The sequence below is a fragment of the Amblyomma maculatum genome, chromosome 7 (assembly GCF_055883805.1).
Source record: "Amblyomma maculatum isolate TAMU_Amacu chromosome 7, ASM5588380v1, whole genome shotgun sequence".
Classification (NCBI taxonomy): domain Eukaryota; kingdom Metazoa; phylum Arthropoda; class Arachnida; order Ixodida; family Ixodidae; genus Amblyomma; species Amblyomma maculatum.
In genome coordinates this window covers 35,818,645-35,834,424 of record NC_139350.1, presented here as the reverse complement: position 1 = coordinate 35,834,424, position 15,780 = coordinate 35,818,645, and the positions used below count along the sequence as shown (strand labels likewise).

At 45.7% G+C, this 15,780-nt stretch overlaps 1 protein-coding gene across 1 annotated transcript; it reads right to left on the bottom strand.

The window, feature by feature from the left end:
- Positions 1-12,674: 12,674 nt before the first annotated feature.
- LOC146182975 (dnaJ homolog subfamily B member 4-like) lies at positions 12,675-15,016 on the bottom strand. Its single transcript, XM_084608315.1, has 2 exons — positions 14,384-15,016; positions 12,675-12,893 (listed from the first exon to the last, which is right to left on the bottom strand). The coding sequence occupies exons 1-2, from the start codon at positions 15,014-15,016 to the stop codon at positions 12,675-12,677; spliced, it is 852 nt and encodes a 283-aa protein (XP_084464441.1).
- Between the last annotated feature and the right edge of the window lie 764 nt (positions 15,017-15,780).

The following is a 15,780-nucleotide window of genomic DNA, read 5'->3' as shown; positions in this document are numbered from 1 at the left end:
TGCATTTCGCGAAAACAAATCACGTTGACGCATTGAAATGTTTGACATAGCAGAGAAGTTCAAAGATAATTGTGTTAAATAGGTGGTAGCCAAACTAAGGCGGATACTACAACGTTTGCAGCATCATTCTTTCCTCGCTCCGCCGTAGATTGAAATGGCCTTCAACACGACATTGCTGGAATCACTTGCGCATCCATATTTTGTAATTGTATAACTGCCATATTTAACCAATAATGTGTTTATTTAGTATACAATATTCATACGCGTATCCACCCATTACGTTTATTTTGTCTATAATCTTCATACATGTACCCACACCTTATGTAATACCCCCGAACTGAGGGTCTTTAATGTAATAAAGATATGTTATGTGATGTGATGTGAAATATACATGGATATTCGGTCTACGTCACTAAAGCGTGGTAAGGCGTTATAAGTAGTGAAATCATTTTTCGGAGGGCATTTGGGCGACATGCGAGCTGCTCGAATCAAGGCCTATGCGGCAATGCTATCAGCTGCATCCCGATAGAAGGTCTCGTTGCGATACTGCACACCGCGCTGTCAACGAATGTGTTTTATGAGCACTTGTGAGATTTACACATTGCTATGTGATAGCTTCTTTGCTAGTTTAATACCCAAATAATGAAAGCTGCTTCACCAGCAGATCAATCAGCTTGAGCCGGCTGAAAGTATGGAAAAAAAATAACAAGGAAGATGTGTTACGATAAAGTTTCCTGTTCGTGCGCACCCGAATATGATGCAGTTAGGTTTATTCATGTTCTCTTTACAAAGAGAGAGGATTACAGACGAGGTGAGTGGGTTAAGTAGAGATACGAATCATTTGCCAACATTTTTAATGCTCATAGTCAGACTCCAAAGCTAATTTATATCAAATAACACAAACTAAAAAAAAAAGAAAAGATGCCAACATTGTCCAACACTTATTATTGTAGAGTAGATAGGAGAACTAACAGCTGAGATACATGGTATAAGAGCAACGTTTTGCTATGTAGCAAAGCGGTTTACAGATTGCAGCCTCGAAGGCAAACGTGCGCATGAAAATTAAGTGATTTTCAACATCTAGGTATGTATTTTACATATGGTTATTTGCATAGTACTGCATTCATTGTTTTCACGATATTGCACACAATAGGTTTATATGTGTCATTCCTTCTCGTTTAAGAGTTATTCTGCAGAAGCTTTAGGGCGGCCGGAAACCATGATTGCGGGGTGGCACGACCTACCTTCCACGTGTTATGTTTGAGATACATGACTGCTTTCGATCTTCAGAATAGCAAGGCAGCAAGTTTTAGAAACAAAGAAAATAAAGTCTAAAAACATGTTTGAATCTAATTATATCTTTAATGAGATAATTATTAGCTATTTCAAGAAGCACAAAACACCGCAAGAAAGGGAGAGGTTGGTCTAGCTTGTAGCGGTTAGGTCCATGAAGGTCAGAGTAGTAGTTGGTAATGCTATGAAACTGCTAGAATTAAAAGCCTAGAAAATCACTGTGTTCACAGCTATCCCAGACTTTTTGTAATCACCACTGTCTTCGAAATGACTAACCAAAAATCATTAGGCATTCAAGTTGGGCTAAAGCAATGTGCCAAAATTAAAATGGGTCGCCTAGTTGGTTCAACGTTATGCAAAACTTTGTCAAACGAAGTCGTTGTGTGGTTGTGTTGTGTTGGGTTTAACGGCGCATAAGCAACTAAGGCTATCATGCGCCAAACACGAGATGTATTGTGTTTATGTTAGGAATACGAACTACAGATATCAAGGACATTACAACTTGTTTAGGAGCATTGCCTCTTCTAAGAATTTAAAAACACTGAACGTTGGTTGGTTGGTTTGTGGGGTTTAACGTCCCAAAGCGACTCAGGCCATGAGAGACGCCGTAGTGGAGGGCTCCGGAAATTTAGACCACCTGGGGTTCTTTAACGTGCACTGACATCGCACAGCACACGGGCGCCTTGCCTTTCGCCTCCATCGAAAAGCTGCCGCCGAGGCCGGGATTCGATCCCGCGTCCTTGGGAACAGTAGTCGAGCGCCGTAACCACTGCGCCACCCCGGCGGGTAAACACTGAATGTGCGACAATTGCATCCTCTCCGAGGAGCAAGGTGGGGTGAAATGGAATTTGCTCTCTGTAGAAGTGTGTAAAATATTTTTCTCTCAGTTTGTCGAAATTTATGCAGGATAATAAAATGTGGTGTTATAGTGACTTCTCGTCCACATCCTTCACATATCGGCCTTTATTTTTTCCTAAGAATGAAGTTGTGCGTCAGATGGACATGTCCAAAACGGAGGCTACACAAAATTACTTCAAATAAGCGCTTCTGATGGTTACATGACTTCCATTCCTCAGGTTTCCTCAGATAACTTGTATCAAGCTGCTGTGTGCCCTAGAAAAGCCAAAACAAGATTTCTGCACACTGTACCAAGCATTGTTGCAGTTTAGTATTTCTCAGTCATAGCTCTATTCAAACTCTTGACTTGCTGTTAGGAGGAAGAATGACTTTGAAAAAGTAGTTGTACGAGAACGTTGGCGTGAAACGTTAAACGAATGACCGATGCGATGAGACGTGCGTGATGGAGGCGCGCAGATGTATGGCTCTTGTTTCAGATCGGAAAAGTAAAATTTGTAATATAAGCATAGGCTAGAAATGTGACGACGGACGGAGAGGCTTGGTAATTGTGGCTGCTGTTTGAGAGATGAGACGCTGATATGGTATGAATAAGAGCGATGAATAAAACGGGCAGCTTTGTTTTGTGCGGCTTCTAAAGATTCAATGAGGTATGCTTGCGGGGGATTCCGAATTGCGGATGCGTACTCACGTTTCGACCGAATTAATGATTTGTAGGCAAGTAATTTTACATCTTGAGGAGCGCGGTGAAGGTGACGTTTAAGAAAGCCTAGTTTTTTATTCGCAGTTGAAATTAGATTTGTTACATGCTCGCGCCTTGACAAATCCCTGCTGATAGTAATGCCTAGATATGTATACGATGGAACAAGTTGGACAGGAAGACCAGAAATTGTATATGTCAATAAATACGGGCTTCGACGACGATGAAAAGACATGAGCTTGCATTTAGTTTGGTTAAGGGTCATCAACCAGATATTACACCAAGATTGAATTCGGTTAAGGTTCTCCTGAAGGAATTCTTGGTCATTTGCATTTGTAACTGTGGCATAAATAACGCAATCGTCGGCGAATAGACGGACTCTACAGGATAGATTGTGTGGTAAATAATTAATGCAAACTAGAAATAAGAGGGGGCCAAGAGCAGTTCCTTGTCGAATGCCTGAAGTGACTGGTATACGGTTAGAGGAGCAGTTATTAACGCTAACAGATTGTGAGCGATGTGTGAGGAATTCGCGGTATCCATGAAATAACGTCTGGGTGTAAGTTAAGTCGGGAAAGCTTCAATAGTAGGCGTTTATGAGGAACTTTATCAAATGCTTTGACGAAGTCTAAGAAGATGGCATCAGTTTGTATGTTAGCGTCAAGATTAGAATGAAGATCATGAATGAATGTAGCAAGTTGCGTCTCGCATGAATGACCACTTCGAAATCCATGTTGGGATGGAAAGAAAAATTGTATGGAATCAAGGTGCTGCATTATTTGAGAGTATATTACGTGCTCCATGAGTTTACAAGGGATACTAGTTAGCGAAATGAGGTGGTAGTTGAGGGGTGCTAATTACCTGATTTGAATACAGGAACGACGTTCCCCATCTTCCATTCATCCGGGATGATACTTTTGTTATCTTTTAACTGATACTATGTCTTGTATATCTCGCATATGTATGTATGTATGTATGTATGTATGTATGTATGTATGTATGTATGTATGTATGTATGTATGTATGTATGTATGTATGTATGTATGTATGTATGTATGTATGTATGTATGTATGTATGTATGTATGTATGTATGTATGTATGTATGTATGTATGTATGTATGTATGTATGTATGTATGTATGTATGTATGTATGTATGTATGTATGTATGTATGTATGTATGTATGTATGTATGCATGTATGTATGTATGTATGTAGGTATGTATGTTTATCTGCTGTCGCCGCATTTGTAAGATAGACAATACTCCAAAACGCTATCGCCTCCTACAGTGACCCACATAGCGCCTTGTGGTCAGGTGCCCGATGCGTGTACACTTTTCCGCGCGATTTTTTTGCATCTTGCTGTATACCTTTCTACAAATACTGTAACTTCCATTTCAGTAACGACATTCCGACCAAGGCTGTTCCACAGCTGAAATGTCAATTATTTGTTTCATACGTTAGTCTTCGTTTTTCACTACAATATATATATTGTAAGGCAACGCGAAGGTCGGACTTGGGGGATCAGGCTTTATTGCAGACCTGAAGCCTTGGTCGCGCACTGCAGCCAAACACACTCCGCGATGACGATGGGTATCTACAAGAGGGAGCAGGATGAAGATGAAGCAGCACGTTCAGCCGTGTGGAAGATGAAGCGCCACACAGTGCTCACACTATTTCGCCCGCGCAGTTGAAGCGGCCAGCCTGGCTGCAATTAGTCCGCAGGACTGCGCCGAATAAAAGGTTTCATACGTGAAACGTGGACAACTTCAGTGCCACGGTAACGACAGTCCGGAGGAGGGTAAACAGGGGAGACGCGATAGTTGACCGGGGAGGTTTTTGCAAGAACTGTGTAAGGACCAATGTAACGGTGCTGTAACTTGTCACAAAGGCCAGGAGTGCGTAATGGGGTCCAAAGTAACACCTCGTCGCCGGGACGGAACGAAACTTGGCGATGGTTTGCATCATAGCGGCACTTGCGGTCTTCCTGGCTAGCTTCCGTGTTGACGCGAGCAAGCCGGCGCGATTTGGCCACTCGGGAAAGGAACTGGTCAGGAAGAGAGGATGAGGAACTGGCATGTGTAGAAAGGAAAGAGGCGTCAAGAAGGGTAGCGGGAGAACGGCCGTAAACGAGGAAAAACGGGGTGTAACTTGTGGTCCGCTGTACAGCCGTATTGTAGGCGAACGTAACAAAAGGAAGTATTACGTCCCAGTTTCGGTGGTCTTGGTCGACGTACATAGACAACATGTCAGAAAGCGTGCGGTGGAACCGCTCAGCCAACCCATTGGTCTGCGGGTGATAGCTGGAGGTCAATTTGTGATGTGTGGTTGAGGCCTCAACAACTTCGGCTACAATCGTCGACAGAAATGTCTGACCACGATCGCTGAGAAGCACTAGAGGGGCCCCATGGCACAGTACGAGCGATTCCAAAAAGAAGGTCGCGACGTCATGTGCTGAGCCATTAGGCAGGGCAGCGGTCTCAGCAGTGCGTGTTAGGTGGTCGACGGCGGTGACGATCCAGCGATTACCTCGTGCGGACAATGGGAGTGGCCCGTATAAGTCTATGCCAACAACGGCAAAAGGAGTAGCAGGGCAAGGTAGCGGCTGTAGTAGGCCAGCAGGAGGAGAAGTGGGCCGTTTGCGGCGCTGACATGGCAGACAAGAGGCGACGTATTTTGCCACACTTGAGGCGAGGCCTGGCCAGAAGAAACGGGTTTTCACGCTGTGGTAAGTTTTATGAAAGCGTAAGTGACCGGCTGTGTCATCATCGTGGAAAACCGCCAGGATACGGGTGCGAAGCGCTCTCGGAATAAAGGAGATCCAACGGGTGCCTTCAGTGCAATAAATATAACGGGAGAGCACGCCGTTGTCAAGTTTGAACTTTTGGAGTTGCCTGCGCATCCTAGCGGTAGGAGGAAGAGAAGCACCGGTGAGAAGGTTGATTAGGGAAAGACAGTAGGGATCTGCTCGCTGGTGTGAAATAATAGCGTAGCGATCTGGAGCAGCGGCAGGGGTAGCACAGGTGGTGTTTGGAGCTCTGGACGACATTGGGACGTCGAGGGTGCACACAGGAAGGCGCGAAGAAGCACTAGGTGGTGATTCTGGGAGCGGGCAGCGGGAAAGAGCATCGGCATCTCGATGTTTGCGACCCGATTTGAATATGACATCGAAGTGGTATTCCTGCAAACGCAGAATCCAACGGCCCAGGCGTCCAGTCAAATTTTTGAGGGTTGATAACCAGCACAGAGCGTGGTGATCGGTAACGATCGTGAAATGGTGGCCGTAGAGTTAGGGGCGGAATTTCTGAACTGTCCAAACGACGGCGAGGCACTGTTGCTCAGTGATGGTGTAGTTGCGTTCCGCTGGTGTTAGAGTTCGACTTGCAAACGCAATTACCTTTTCCCGAGAAGTGGTATCACGTTGCTGAAGTACGGCGCCCATACAGAGGCTGCTGGCATCGGCGTGGAGAATGGTGGCAGCAGTGTCGTCAAAGTGAGCGAGAACAGGGTCCGAAGTGAGGGCATTCTTTAGGGTTTGGAAAGCTTTTTCGCATTCTTCGGACCAATTGAAAGTAGTACGGTCGGTAAGGAGGCGGTGGAGCGGTGCAGCAATGGTAGCGAAATTGCGAATGAAACGGCAAAAGTACGAAGACAGGCCAAGGAAACTGCGTAGTTCCTTAGTCCGCTGAGGGTGTGCAAAGTTCAAAACTGCAGCAAGCTTGTCAGGGTCGGGTCGAATGCCATCGCGGCTGACGAGGTGGCCCAGGATCTTGATTTATTTCTTGGCGAAATTACACTTTTTTTGGGTTCAGCTGGAGACCGGCGGATGCCAGGCACGTTAATACTTGATCAAGGCGGCATAAATGATCAGAAAACGTCGCAGAGAAAATAACTATGTCGTCCAGGTAGCACAAGCATGTTTTCCACTTAAGTCCTCTAAGAACAGTGTCAATCATGCGCTCAAACGTAGCGGGGGCATTACAAAGGCATGACATTGAATTCGTAAAGCCCATCGGGAGTAGCGAATGCGGTTTTTTCTTTGTCGGCTTCGTGCATCGGTATCTGCCAGTAACCGGAACGCAAATCCAAAGTGGATAAATATTCGGCGCCCTGAAGACAGTCGAGGGAGTCGTCAATTCGTGGCATAGGGTAAACATCTTTTCGATTGATTTGTTAAGTGCGCGGTAATCGACACAAAAACGCACGGACCCATCCTTTTTTTTTTTACCATGACGACCGGAGATGACCAGGGGCTAGCTGAGGGCCGAATAATGTCTCGCCGGAGCATATCATTCACATTATCTTCTATGATTTTACGTTCTGATAAGGAAACACGGTAAGGGCGGCGGCTAACAATAGAAGTACCTTCTGTAATAATGCGGTGCTGTGCAGAAGACGTTCGGCCCAAGGTCGGAGAAGTGACATCAAAGGAGGCTTGGTGTTTTCGAAGTAATTCCTGCAAAGCTTGGCGGTGAGTCGCAGGAAGGTCAGGATTGATGGTGCCAAAGAGAACACAGAGAGAAGCATCGGAAGAAGCTGCTGGTGAGGAAGACGGGGCGGTAAGGGTGGTGAAGGACACCCGGTGAATGGCCAGGGCACAAGGAAAACATGTCCCTTTAGTCAGCACAATGGGCTCTGGGGAAGTGTTCGAAGCCGCGACAAGCGCTGTGCCATGCTCAAACCGAACAAGACTTGGTGGTAGCGCTATTCCACGGGTCAGATGACGATCAGAAGGCACGATTAGCACATTTCCGTTATCAATGTCAGTAGAAGTAAGCGCGACAAGTTGTTCGCATCCAGGGGGCAACACTGAGTTAGTAGCGGCAAGCAGGCGATGACGGGGCTCGGGAAGTTCAGAAGACGGATCGCTCTCGTTCATGTAAATGACCCTGTCGCGACACGAAATGCTGGCTGATGCGGCAGACAGAAAATCCCAGCCTAAAATAATTGGGTGGGCGCACGGTGACATCACGGCAAATTGTACATGGTGGCGGACACCACCAACAAAAACTAGCACACTACACTTAGCAAAATGCCGAATTATTGCACCATTAGCTCCACGGAGTTCAGGTCCATCATTAGGCGTTTTAACTTTTCGCAAGCGGGAGCACAAGTCAGTGTGTATCACAGAAACAGCGGCGCCCGTGTCAGCCAAAGCCTCAACAGATATACCTTCGACCCACACTAAAATAATATTCCAGGGACGTTCCGGAGGATTTTTGGGATGGCCGAAGAGTGAAGTTTTCCCTCCTAAAACTGCAGTGGTCGGTTTTCCGATTGGCGGGGGGTAGTTAGTGAAGATTGACGGAGAGGCGAGGTTGAGCGGCGAAAAGGTGAAGGAGAACGGCGTCTTGAAGGCCTGTAACCAGCAGGCGGAGCGGGGCTTTCTGGCGGGGGCGATGAACGTCGCGGATAATCAGGGAACGAACGGTGGTGAGAGCCGGAAAAACGAGGAGGGTAGTCTGCTTCAAATGAGTCGTAGCCGCGGCGTTCATTCTGGAGCCTGCGACGACAGAAGCGGGAAATATGGCCTCGGTACCCGCAGTAATAACAAACAGGGCGGGCTGGGCGCCAGTTGGGGTATTACATCGGCGCCGCGGCAGGTGGTGCCAATGCAGCGACATGAGCAGTGGTAGGCGCCGGTGGCGTAGGCGCTCCTACTGCAGGAGGCAAGGACGTGACCTGGGCGTACGTTGGCACCTGACAGATGGTAGGAGCGACCGATGTTGGGGGGGAATAGGTCATTGAGGCCAGCTCTTTTTTGATAATGCTACGCAGGCCGGCACTTGAAGGATGTGGCTCAGATGCAGGGCGGCACAAATTACCTTGAGCCGAGAGCTCTTCACGAATTAATCCGCGAATAAGCGCACGGAGGTCAGCATCGGCAGTGAAACCAAATGAAGTGGGATCAGGCTGCAGGCGTATTGACTGTAGTTCGTCAAGGCGTTGACAAGTCGATATGATGGCGTCGATTGTGGTAGGGTTCTGCACGACCAGGGCGTTATAGGCGAGTGGCCCAATACCTTTAGGGACATGCCGAACCCGCTCGGCCTCAAGCATGGTGTCATTTATGCGCCGACAAAGTGCAAGGACATCTTCTATATAAGAGGTATAGGTCTCATTGGACCGCTGAAGTCGGGCTTCTAGCTTCTTCTTGGCGGACTCCGTGCGAACAGTAGGAGCGCAGAAAATTTGGCGTAACTTTTGTTTAAAGGTAGTCCAGTCCGGAATCGTCGATTCATGATTTAGGAACCACGTTTTGGCCACATCCGTCAAATAAAAGGACACATTAATTAGTTTAAGAGAATCGTCCCACCGGTTGAAAGCACTGACCCGGTCGTAGCTGTCGAGCCAGTCATCAGCGTCGTCGCCGCGGAGACCAGCGAACATCTGCGGGTCGCGCTGACGGCCACTGACACTCCAATTGGCAAGGGGACCTGGAGTCTAGTTGGTAGAAGCCGGAATAGCGGATTGGCCCTCTTGAGTCATGACGATGGTGGTCGGGGTCAAACGGCGGCCAGAACGAAGCTCCAGGGGATGCAGGTGACGAAGCAGCGGGGAAATCAAGGCGCACCTCCACCACGTGTAAGGCAACGCGAAGGTCGGACTTGGGGAATCAGGCTTTATTGCAGACCTGAAGCCTTGGTCGCGCACTGCAGCCGAACACACTCCGCGATGACGATGGGTATCTACAAGAGGGAGCAGGATGAAGGTGAAGCGCCACACAGTGCTCACAATATATATATATATATATATATATATATATATATATATATATATATATATATATATATATATATATATATATATATATATATATATATATAAACTGGGCCCGGCGACTCGTTTTCTGCACCATCTCATTCGGCTTGAATGTAGCCGTGGTGTTCTCGCACAAGAGTTTTAATTAAACGGTGGCGCCGAGTGCACCGTCCTTGGGCGTGTTTGAGAGTGTTATAACAAACAGATCGCCCTTTGAGTATGTCTATGTTTAAATATCATTTTTATCGTGCGAACAGAGCATTTAAAAGAGAGAAAAAAAAGGGCCACATAATGCGGTTTTGCAGCGGGAGGCGGACCTATTGTTGTCCGATGGCGGAACGGATCACTGTCCCATCGGAGTGACTATTTGGGACCTATGACCCCTTACCCAAACATTTGATATATATGCAGATAAATGAAGGGGAAATGAGGGTACTCTATGAAGTAAAGAAGCCAACCGTAGGCGAGGCCAAGGAAAGCATTAGGGATTGCACTTTGTCTTTTTTTTTTTTGTTTTACTTTTTACTTCAATAATCACATAAAGTAGTAATGTAATCTGTTCAGGGGAAATATAATTAAACACAAAGTAGAAGGTAAAACAAAGTGCCGATGGTGGGAACCGAGCCCACGACCTATGAATATCGCGTCCGGTGCTCTTCCAACTGAGCTACATCGGCCGCTGTCCCCCCTGCTACTTTCTTGGGTATTAATGTTGTCTCTATACGAACCTTGAGAGTGTTCACCAGCGCCACCTTCAACCATAGCGGCGGACGTGGAACGTCCTGTGTTACCGCCAGCGTCACGTAGAACGTGATAAAGAGCGAAGGCGAAAGCTTTGCTAGAACCCTCTTACGCTACATATGGCTTCAAGACTGCCAGAACCGAGACCCCCGTAAGCTACAAGCAGATAAATGAAGGGGAAATGAGGGTACTCGTTATAATACAAGAAGGAAAAAAGCCAACACTCGGCGAGGCCAAGGGAAGCATTGGGGATCGCACTTTATGCCTTTATATATATATATATATATATATATATATATATATATATATATATATATATATATATATATATATATATATATATATATATATATATTTATATATATATATATATATATATATATTTATATTGCGTACGTGAACGCTCCGTGTCAAGGCATGGCTGCACTCTAAAGAGATTTTTGTGCCGTTCAAGTTGAATTACCGCCTGTGTAACAAGCCAGAGACCGTTGATCATTATTTTATTCAGGGCCTAGATGCTATGTTCTTCTAGGCCATGTTACAGCGAATGCTAAAGGACATTGAAATAAGCTTTCTGTCAGGGTTGTGAAAAAACGCGATGTGCCTTCCGATCTATATATATTTATGGGGCCATTTAGTTTGCGGAAGAGCTGCGTGATCGTCATGCCGAACCTTCGCGATCGTCAACGTCGTTCCTAGGCCAGCACGCTTTGGTGAGGGGAGCATTTGTTGTCCTGGAAGAGTAGCCTAGCTGGCTGCCTCTATCCTTATACCATCCTTACCCGAAGATTTTGGACCCTGCAGTTCAGAAGTACCAGATTGAATCTCGTCCAAAGTGATGGGTTCCTCCACTACAGCACGCTCATCTCAAGTCTAAAGAAATCTCCGGGCAAGAAATGTAATCTAATGCCCTATTTTGACCCCACAGCTCCTAAAGTGCTTCCTATAAGAGTCAAAGAAAGAACATAGAAGTCCAGGTTGTATAACGGTACGTGCAACCGCCATATTGAATTTTTAATATTTCCTTCGCAAGAGTATGAAAGAGCACAGAACAAGGTATAGGGGGGAAACCTCAGTTCGCAGGTCGAGCCAAAGTTTCGACGAGTGGACTTGTCCTCGTCCACTTGCGTAAATGTTGGCTCGAGGATCGCCCCCCTCTAGCCTTGTTCAGTGCTCTTTCACAGCGTAGCTCATGTAGCTCAATTTAAGAACGTCCTATCACGGCAGGAACCTCTCTTATCTCATCCATAACCATTTCTGAGGCGGCTATCGCTCTAGCCATCTCCTCCTCGGCCGCCCCCAGAGCTATAGCTGATTCTGAAAAAGTCATCCTTAGTTTCAGCTCTCGACGCACGTCTCGGCAAACCAACACATTATTCGGGCGCTGGACACTAACCTGAACAGTAACGCTCATTTGGGTGTGAGCCTATGAGGGACTACAAGAGGCTGCACTTACACGAGAAAGGAAAATCTGAAGTTGTGGATTGCGGAGAGCGCTAAAACCTGGAGGCATGCTCCGCTTTCTGGGAGGTAGCAGTATTTCTCCAAAACAAAGCTGCTGGCCGGAATGAATTCCATAAATTCAGGGATTGGTCATTGTGACTCTGCGTTGTGGTGCCCCGTTCGGGAAGTAAGCAGCTTGACGTTGGTCTAATTAAGTGTTTTAGTTCCTATCAGCTCAGTTAGTGGCACCTGACTGCAATGTGGTTGCTAGTGCACTGCGCTTATCTGTCTTTAGGTGTCGAAATGTGCTGGAGGAGTATAGGTGGTATGGTGTCGCGAACACTTTGGCACGCGAGGAGCCGCATTCTGCGGTCGAGCTACATGCAGCCAGGTCAAGACCAAGAGGCTTGCGTCTCATTTGTGAGAATTAGAACACCTGGGGCAGCATTTACACCTCGCAGGAATCGCTTGCCGACGAACACAAAGGAATATCATGATGGCGAATATTCACATGTGCAGATGAAGCCGATGTTGACAGAAATATACAGTTCTCTTTCTTTTATTTTTTCCGCAAAAAGTAAAAGTATATCGCTCAGTGTGTACACTTTTTGTTTTCCCAAAGATATACAGTGAAATATATTAAAAATAATTTTTGATTAAACTCTCACGAATATTTAGCAGTGTTTTCAGCTATGTACATTCGCATATAGAACATTCCAATTTCTCTTAACTGGAAAATGCACTCTAGTTTCTGTCCAGTAATTTTCTAGTTTCCTCATTCAGAATGCCAAGTTCGATGCGACCGGAATCCAAACACGAAAATGTTACTCGACTTTGGTAGCGAGTGTGAAAACATTAAAAAAGAAAAAAGAGCAGCATGTCTACTGCTCAGGCAAAATACAACTGTCAAACCTCTCGGGTGGGCTCGACTTTACCTGTGACGACGAAGTCCCTCTCGTTTTCGGGTTGTCGTGATGGGGCAGTTCCTTGCCCTTGATGCGCTTCACTGTGCCACCCGCAGCCACGTCAGTCCTGGTCAATCCCACTGCTTCATAGTCGTCGGCCAGGCTGGGCACCCTGAGTTCGTAATCTGCGTTAGTCTGGAAGTGCAGGAAAGAAGGAGAGAGATAGAAAAACATTGACAACCATCATTCAAACCTTTAACAAACCAAAAATACTCTTAACGCTTCTAGCGTCACACACAGTACGAAAAGGTAACACTACATGCCTCGCCCTGGTGATAAATGGTTACTGACAACTTGGGTGCTGGAATAATATGCGGCTCGAGTACAAGACACTAGAATGCAGCGACAAGTCTTTGATTATGAATACCCATATTTGAAATTGTTTCGACAAAGTTTGTCATGTTATAGCGTTCCTCACACCTACCTTTTCAACTATCGGAATTTGTGCGTGGGCATGTACTGCTTGCGTAATAAAGTCGTTATTGAGGTTTAAACCAGTTTTTTTTTTATTTCGACAATAACTGGACGGTCTCCAGAGCTAAAAGCTCAGTAAGTAGCATTATGGGTGCCAGGATACCGATACAGGGATATCGCGAAGGAAAAAAAAAATAAACATGCAGCCATGTTTTTAAATAACATATGTACACCTTATAAGCAAACTGTAAACGCATTTTGTTCCACCGTGTTAGGAATCCCAAGGGTGGTGTTGACCTTTTTTGGAAAAATATTATGCGACGTATGCGTTCTCAACCTCACATGCTGACAGCAACATCGCGGGATTTTCGGAAAACTGCCACATTTCGTGCAATGATTCATGCTATTACCGGTATTTTTGTACGCGGCATCAAGAATTCCCTGTCCTATGCACCCTCCAATGCCATTCAGCTGTAAAAGTACTATGATACAACTTCATCCCAACTACAGCTTCCTAACCATGCGGATATGCTTGTCGAAAAGTCCAAAAAGTTTGTCCAAAAGGGGTCTTGACTGCTTTAAAGGATAACCATCAGTACTGACTCCTTTTTTTTTTTCTCAAGTTTTTCGAGGTCCTGCCAACCAAAATTTACGTTTTTTTGGTGGTACTACTATACGCCAACTTAATACAGCAATATTCGTTTTCTTTCTTTTTCGTGGCAAGACCTTGACAATGGCAAGGAGATCACCAAAGTCGATTGAGTAAATATTAAAGGAAGATTAAATAATTACATCATGCATACCTTCATCTCAGACCTAGTCTGTGGTTTGCCACGGGAAAACTGTAAATAAAAATAGCACGCGTTAATTTCTGCTGTCTCGGAGGAGCAACGTATCGCACTCAAAAGGCGGCAACAGACTCATGGTGTGAAGCGCCTTCGGTTGCGACCACTATCGTAGCGTTAAGCAAAATGTTCTCGCCTTCTGTAGCGAGTGGTGGGCCGTATCGGAAAAGCAGTCACTTGACATTTTATGATCCCAAATTGACTCGCAAGTGACATTATGCTTAGCTGAAGGGCGCCAAGTTTTTTCTACAAGAACTCAATGCTTTCCAACGCATAGTCGTATATATTACATGATATAAGCGACAGACACTGCACTAAGTACATATCAGTGTAGCATGGCCTTCCACCCGATAACAAAGTACTCACCTCCTTAAGTGCGATTACGGATGTGTGATGAACGTCCGCTCCCAATCTCTCGAACAGCGGGTGAGGCTGATCGCTTATGATGAACACAATGTTCTCCGGTAGAGTGGTGCCTAGGGTCCCGGGTGTCTCGTCCCCCTCGCGGGGGAATGCTATCTTGGTTCCCGCCTTGCATCCAGGCTTTATGTCGATCGTGAATATCTTCACTTCGCATTTGGGTGTACGGCTGTTCTGTGACATGACCGTCTGTATGATCTTTACTTTCTTATTGCATCCGTAGAAGGTCTCGGAAAGAGTCACGTACACGTCATGCTCCACGTCTGGGACCTCTTGCTGCCCGGACTTCTCAGTGCTACCCGACGTTGACTGCACATCCTTGTGGTTCACTGTTTCTCCGTCGCAATGTTTTTCGGAGGCGAAGCTGGGTTCCTTAAAGGTGCAGTCGTAAACCTTACGACCCTCTTCGTCGCTCAGAACGGCGTAAGCTTCTAACACTTCCTTAGACTTCTCTTCGGCTCCCGACGACTTGTTCTTGTCTGGGTGGAACATGAGAGCCAGCTTCCTGTAGGCTTTCTTGACTGCATCTACGCAGGCATTTTTGCCGATACCGAGTATCTTGTAGTAGATTTTAGTCATGGTCCTCTGTTCATGGAGGCAAAAAAAAAATAGAGGAGGAGGGGGGGGGGGAGGTGTATAACACAAGTACGGTCGTTAGCCTTCTGTGCAGTACAGTACGCTGTTGTACTACTTATTATACACCGAATCATTTCCTTTCGTACTGCCTACAGAGGTACAAAAACTTTAAAACGACCTATCTGCTCAAAGTCCTTCTGGGAGAAAATTTTATGGTGCTTTAGTTCGGAGGCACCAAATGCACACTACAGGAAACATATATGAAATGGATTGGGACGCGGCGTGCACAGAGAAAGCGGAAAACTAGGAGGCAAACTTCCATTTAATTAATTACATGATTATTTAAATATACTTCCAAATCGGAGCAAAGAGCAAGGGGGCCAGGTAACAACTGTGAATTCATACAGACTAGAACTAAACATAAAAATTAGACACCAACGAAACGCAGACAGACTAAAATGAATTAACGGCTCAAAAACAAACTAAAAATACAATTCACAACATCAAAATTTAACGTGCGAAAATACGTACGGCACAGGAACGGAAAATAAGCCCTCAAACGCAGCTCAAGAAATATGCTACAAAATGCAGCGGAGAAATTCAACTGAAAACGGCAAATTGAACAAGAAAATCAGCGTTGAACGCAACTAGCGCCGTACGCCATAACCAAGTGGAAATTTGATAAAGGGTATTATGGTGATAAATGGTATCATATCATTATAGCGGTTAGTTAAGGAAACGATAATGGCAACAAGATCACCCCTAAG

Excerpts from the sequence above, each read along its gene's own strand:
- LOC146182975 (XM_084608315.1), bottom strand. The coding sequence starts at position 15,016 with ATGACTAAAATCTACTACAAGATACTCGGTATCGGCAAAAATGCCTGC. Across the intron at positions 12,894-14,383 it reads CCGTAATCGCACTTAAGGAG|ACTAACGCAGATTACGAACT; the intron begins GTGAGTACTTTG and ends CTGCACTTCCAG.